Source organism: Zonotrichia leucophrys, chromosome 14 (assembly GCF_028769735.1).
Source record: "Zonotrichia leucophrys gambelii isolate GWCS_2022_RI chromosome 14, RI_Zleu_2.0, whole genome shotgun sequence".
NCBI lineage: Eukaryota > Metazoa > Chordata > Aves > Passeriformes > Passerellidae > Zonotrichia > Zonotrichia leucophrys.
Genome location: NC_088184.1, coordinates 1,642,925 through 1,649,347, shown reverse-complemented (window position 1 = coordinate 1,649,347; position 6,423 = coordinate 1,642,925). Strand labels below are relative to the sequence as shown.

General features: G+C 57.3%; 1 protein-coding gene across 1 annotated transcript; it reads left to right on the top strand.

Moving 5' to 3' along the window:
• Positions 1 to 3,134: 3,134 nt before the first annotated feature.
• On the top strand, positions 3,135 to 6,351 carry ANTKMT (adenine nucleotide translocase lysine methyltransferase). The gene is made up of 5 exons (XM_064725498.1): positions 3,135 to 3,343; positions 3,912 to 4,016; positions 4,647 to 4,787; positions 5,284 to 5,334; positions 5,862 to 6,351. The coding sequence occupies exons 1-5, from the start codon at positions 3,146 to 3,148 to the stop codon at positions 6,048 to 6,050; spliced, it is 684 nt and encodes a 227-aa protein (XP_064581568.1). The 5' UTR covers positions 3,135 to 3,145; the 3' UTR covers positions 6,051 to 6,351.
• The last annotated feature ends 72 nt before the right edge of the window (positions 6,352 to 6,423 follow it).

Below are 6,423 nucleotides of genomic sequence, written 5' to 3'. Positions count from 1 at the left end.
ATTTTATTATTGGTTTTTCGCAAATATTCAAATGAATATTATATGTGTTGTGTTAGAAAGTGATGCTGTATTAATTCTCTTAAGCAGTGTGTTAAACATAGTTTTAGGTTATAAAAATTGTTAAAATAGAAACTGCTATGTAGGATATTGTTATTTTTTTTTTTTTAAGAAAGGACTTGCAGCAAAATAGCAGCCACAGGACATCTGAATCTTTCAGAGAAAAAGAATTTATTGCTCCATTATCAGAAGAAATGAACTTCTTCCTGCCTCGAAGGTGCTGTTAGGATTCAGAGGAAGAAGTTGATGATGACCAGACAGAATCCTGTGTTTGAATGGAATTTATGCATCATGTATGAGGTGTATGAATATGCAACAGGTTATTGCTTTTAAGGGTTAATCCTAATCGTGCTGCCCAGAAAAGGTACCTGGACTGTCTGTAACTCTGTTTTTATAGTCTCATATTGTCCTAATTCAAATTGTCCAAATTATTATTACTGTAATTGCATTACTATCTTTATAACCATTTTATTACTATTAAACTTTTAAAATTTTACAAACGAGGGATTGGCGTTTTTCACCCCCTGCTCAATGCCAGGGACAGGGCAGGAGGGCTCAGCCCTGCCCGGGTATTTCCTCCTGAATTCATTCACTCTGCAGCACCGCTCGGGCAGCTCCAGGAGCGCCTCATCCCCCACGGACCATCCTCCTCATCCCCCTCCTCCTCATCCTCCTCATCCTCAGCCCCCCGGCTCCCCCCGGCTCCGATTTCCCGGGATTTTCTGCTTTAAGCAGCTCCACCTGCCAACAAGAAAGAGCAGAAAGCGGAAAATCGGGGTGATCCCCGTGAGCCCCGAGTTGGCCACGCCGAGCCCTTGGAGGGAGCAGCCCTGGGATGTGTTTTGGGGGCGGCTTCAGCTCCCCCAGTGCTGCTCTGGGGCCGTGATTAATGGGGTCTGGCTGTTGTTGGTGCCCCGAGCTGTGTGTTCGGGGTAGAACCCGTGTGTGGGTGTGTGTGCATCCTCATCCTGCTCCGTTCCCACAAACCAGGCGGAGGTGGGAGCAGGAACGCTCCTGCCCTGGGCAGCTCCACAAAGAGGGGCTCTGCAGCATTGAGGAGGGGGGATCCCACTCCCCAGTTCTGCTTCTCTGCACCCAAAGCCATTCCCAGGATGGGGCTGGGGGCTCTCCTCCCCTGGGAACAGCCCCAGAGACACTGAGGCACATTGTGAGGTTGGGGTCCTGTGGCAGGGACATGGGGGCCACCAGACCCCCCAGGCTCTCAGAGGACACCCCGATGTGGAGCTGGAAGGGGACCCCCAGCAAACCCCACTGTCACAGACATCTTTTATGAAAAATCCTTTCCTTTGGATTTTTCCTCCTGGGAAGCTAAAAGGCCTCAGGAACAAAATGTGAACAATGGTTATCTGCTGCTGTGGAATGCAACAGGTTTGTCTGTGATTGGTCTCATGTGGTTGTTTCTAATTGATGGCAAATCACAGTCAGCTGGCTCGGACTCTCTGTCCCAGCCACAAGCCTTTGTTATCCTTAGGAAAGGATTTTTCATAAAATGTGTCTGTGACACAGGCCCAACAACCCCACATAGCTGTGCACAACCCCTACAGCTGTGCACAGCCCCACACAGGTGTGAACAGCCCCCAACAACCCCAAACAGCCCTAAACGGCTGTACACAGCCTCCCAACAGCCTCACACAAAAGTGTGCACAGCCCTCCAACCCCTACAGCCCCACATGGGTGTGCACAGCCCCCCAACAGCCCCATGCACAGCTGTGCACAGCTGGTCACAACTGCACCCCACCGTGCACACCCCACACAGGACTGTGCACCAAAGCATAACCACACACAGATCCATGCACAGCCGAGCAGGAGTGCCAACACGTGTGCAGGGCATGCACACCTGCACACAGCTGGGCACAGCTGCACATGGCAATGCACACCCATGCACACCTGCACACAGCTGGGCACCATGCACACAACCCTGCTCACCCATGCACACCTGCACACAGCTGGGCACAGCTGCACATGGCAATGCACACCCATGCACACCTGCACACAGCTGGGCACAGCTGCACATGGCAATGCACACCCATGTACACCTGCACACAGCTGGGCACAGCTGCACACGGCAATGCACACCCAGCCATGCATACCTGCACACAGCTGGGCACCATGCACACAACCCTGCTCACCCATGCACACCAGGACAGCTGCAACAGCCCTGCAGGACCGTGCTCAGCAGCACAAACCTGTGCACAAGCACACACACAGACACTCCCAGCCCTGCACAACAACACCAATAGCTTCACACAGCTGTGTTTGTCTGTGCAATCTCACGTGCAGCCATCAGAACCCTTCACAGGAGTGTGCACAGCCCTGCACAGCCACACAGAGCTGTGTGTCACAGTACAGGCACACAGAGCCATGCACAACTGGCTGTGCACAGCTGAACCACGATTCACCGCTGCACACAGCGTGCTCAGTCACACACAGCTGCACACACACGGCTGGAATCACTCACAGCCCCACACAACTGCACATCTGTGCAAACATCCACACAAACTGTGCACAACACACACAGAGCTGCAGTCACTCACAGCTCACACAACTGCACATCCACACAAGCTGTGCACAACGCACAGAGCTGTTCACAGTACACACACGTGCTCATCGTGCACAGCACACAGCAGCACACCCCTGCACACAACAGCTACACACAGCCTGCACACACACACACCACACAGAGCAGTGCACAGCCATTCACCACTCACAGCTCCACACAAACGTGTGCACAACAACCGTGCAGAACTGCCCTGGAGCAAAACCAGCTCTGCACAAACACACACACAGAGACACACACACACAACTGTTGATACACACACACAGAGTTGTTATCACACACAAAGAGCTGTTATCACATACACGCACAGCTGTCATCACACACACAGCTGTTATCACACACACACACACACACACACACACACACAATCACTCACACCCCTGTGCACACCCGCACACTCCATGCCCGGCTGTGTCCCTCCGCAGCCCCGGGGCGGGGGCAGCGCGGATTCCCCGTGCCCGTGTCCCGGCGGAAGGCACCCGGCCGTGCTGCCCTCCCCTTCCGGTGGCCATGAAGCCGGCCATGGAGCCGGCCATGGATCCGGGCTGGGATCCGGGCGAGCCGGGCGAGCCGAGCTGGGCCCGTCCCGGGGCGGCGCTGGGCGGCCGGGGGCTGCTGGCTCTGGCGGCGGCCAGCGGGGCGGCCGTGTGGGCAACCTGGGCCGTGCTGCTGATGCCGGGCTTCCGCCGCGTCCCGCTGCGCCTGCAGGTACCGGCACCCCGATACCCTGTGCCTGCAGGTACCGGTACCCCGAACCCCTATGCCTGCGGGTACCGGCACCCTGATCCCCTGTGCCTGCAGGTACCGGCACCCTGATCCGAGCCTGACCGCTGTGCCTGCCGGTACGGCACCCTGTGCCTGCGATACCGCACCCCATCCCCTGTGCCTGCAGGTACCGGCACCCTGATCCCGAGGCCTGTCCCCCTGACCCGCTGTGCCTGCCGGTACCGGCACCCCTGACCTGCTGTGCCTGCAGATACCGGCACCCCAATACCCCGATCCCCTGTGCCTGCAGGTACCGGCATCCCGATACCCTGTGCCTGCAGGTACCGGCACCCCGATCCCCTGTGCCTGCAGGTACCGGCACCCCGATACCCCTGTGCCTGCAGGTACCGGCACCCTGATCCCGAGGCCTGTCCCCCTGACCCCTGTGCCTGCAGGTACCGGCACCCTGATCCCGAGGCCTGTTCCCCTGACCCCCTGTGCTTGCAGGTACCGGCACCCCAAACCCCCAGGACACCGATCCCGGCCCCCCTGACCCGCTGTGCCCCCGCAGGTGCCGTACCAGCCCTCCAGCCCCCGGCAGGTCGCCAACACTCTGGCGCTGCTGCAGGGCCGTGCCGGCAAGACCGTGGATCTGGGATCCGGAGATGGACGGCTCGTAAGGATCCTGGGGGAAATTGAGGTGTCCGGGGTGGGCCAAGGGCAGGGAGGGTGGAGGGGACACTCCCACCCTGCTGCTGCCGGGTTTGTGCCTGCCTTCTGGGTGGCCAGGACCATCCCTGGTGATCCCAGAGCGTCCTTGATGGTCTTAGACATCTGTAGGTGGTTCTCAATTGTCATGGGTGTCCCTAGGTGTCCCTAGACTGTCCTAGGAGGTCCTAGACTGTCCTAGGGGGTCCTAGGTGTTCCTAGGCTGTCCTAGGTGGCCCTAGGCTGTCCTAGGTGGTTCTAGACTGTCCTAAATAGTCCTAGACTGTCCTTGGTAGTCCTTGGTGACCCAGCACTGTCCTAGGTGGCTCTAGACAGCCCCAGGTAGTTCTAGGCAGCCCTAGGTGCTCCAGGGTGGCTCTAGATGGCCATAGGGGGTCTTTGGCAGCCCTATAAAATGCATGCAGGGAGCAGGGTGGCAGTGAGGGCATGGGTGGTGCTGAGCTCCAAGGTCACCCTGCCTGTGAGCCAGCAGGATGGGGTGGGTGCAGCTGGGCAGCAGCCCCTGCCCTCCCAAACCCTGCCCCACACTCAGCACTGAGCTGCTTTGGCTTTCAGCCCTCCCTCTCTCCCTGTGCAGGTGCTCGAAGCTTACAAGCAGGGGCTGAGGCCAGCCCTGGGCTATGAGCTCAACCCCTGGCTGCTGTGCCTGGCCAACTACCGTGCCTGGAGGGCTGGTTACCACGGCAAGGTCTCCTTCCTGAAAAAGGATCTGTGGAAGGTAACAGCATCCCGAGGGTCTGGGTGTGCTCAGGGCAGGGCCAGAGCTCTGTTTGCATCTCCAGGATGGATTTGCTGATGGCTGCTTGCTCCTTCCCCATCCCACACTGCTCCTGGGAGGTGGAAATCCATCCTCCTTTGCAGGGAATGCCAGCTGGGGCAGCAGCCCGTGGCCAGTTCTGCTGCATGGAGCAGCTCTGAGGAGAGGTCTGGGTGCTGCTGACAGGCTCACCTGCAGGGATGAGCTTCTCAGGCTGCCATGAGGTATCTGCAGCCTGAGCAGAGAGAATCCATCAGGGAATGTGGGTCTGGGAGGTGCTGGAGGCAGGTGTTTCCCAAGACGTGCTGCTTTCACACCCACACTTCCCCAGCCCACACCTTTTGTGGCATCTTTGATCCCTGCAAAGTTCCAAAGATCACCCACAAGGTTTGGACGCTCAAGCAGCTGTTCCTGCTTTGCCTGCTGCTCGTTATTCCCCTTTTCCTTCTGTTTTAAGGTGAATCTCTCTGACTGCCACAACGTGATCGTGTTCCTGGCCCCCAGCGTGGTGAGTCAGCCCCTCACACCCTGAGTCCTTCTGGGCCAGCTCCAGGGGGCTTGTCTTGGGAAACAGAGGTGAAATAAGGGTGGAATGGGTGGAATAAGGCCAGGTGGGCATCCCTGTGGCTGAGTGGTTTGGTGCTGCACAAATTTGGATTTATGGAATGATGGAGGTTGGAAAATCCCTCTGGGTTGAAGTCCTGCAGTTCCTCCAGCACTGAGCCATGTCCCCAAGTGCCACATCCATGTTAAAGCCCTGCAGGAAAGGTGACCCCACCACTGCCCTGGGCAGCTGTGCCAGTGCCTGACAGCCCTTTCAGGGAGGAAATTTTCCCAATATCCAACCTGAACTTCCCCTGGTGCCACTTGAGGCCGTTCCCCTTGTGCTGTTGCTCCAGGTCCCAGCCTTACCCCGGGCCAGTACCAGCCCTCTGCTTTGAAGGGTAGATGTCCCAGAGGATCCCTGGTGGCACTGCCACTGTGTGACCGTGTCCTAATGCCGCCTCCTGTCCCTGGCTGTGTCTCTCTCCCCAGAAGCCTCCCTTGGCCACCAAGCTCCTGGCAGAACTGCCCGACGACGCGCGGGTGGTGGCCGGCCGCTACCCCTTCCCCTCCTGGAGCCCCAGCTGCACCCTGGGCCAGGGCCTGGACCAGGTCTGGGCCTATGACATCAAGGAGGTGCGGAGGGAAGTGCAGGACAGGGCCCAGCAAAGCCAGGGCTGAGCCCAGCCTCGTTAAGCCTGGTTTAACAGCAGCCTCCTTAAGCCTGGCATTAAGGGTCAGTGCCACTCCAGCCCTTGGCTGAGCTCAGGACAGAAGTGCTTGGCCAGCATTTCTCCTGGGGACTTGCAGGGTGGCAGATCTTCATTTTCCAGAGTGTGAGCAAAGCAAGAGAGGAGAAAATCAAACCTGGAAATCCTGGGGTTAACGCAGGATTTAAGGGATGAAACTCCAGTGCCTCTTTTTAGATGACTGCTGCTTTATTTCAATTGAAGTTTTAAAAATAAAGTTTTGATTGATTGTTCCTCTGAGGTTTTTGCTTTGTCTTTGAGCTGCTGGATGGTCCTGGAGTTGGAGCAGCTGCTGCTCCTGGCTT

Bases quoted from the DNA above. Each gene is read 5' to 3' on its own strand.
- ANTKMT (XM_064725498.1), top strand. From the start codon at position 3,146: ATGAAGCCGGCCATGGAGCCGGCCATGGATCCGGGCTGGGATCCGGGC. The intron at 4,017-4,646 runs GTAAGGATCCTG...CTCCCTGTGCAG, and splicing joins GATCCGGAGATGGACGGCTC to GTGCTCGAAGCTTACAAGCA. The intron at 4,788-5,283 runs GTAACAGCATCC...TTCTGTTTTAAG, and splicing joins TGAAAAAGGATCTGTGGAAG to GTGAATCTCTCTGACTGCCA.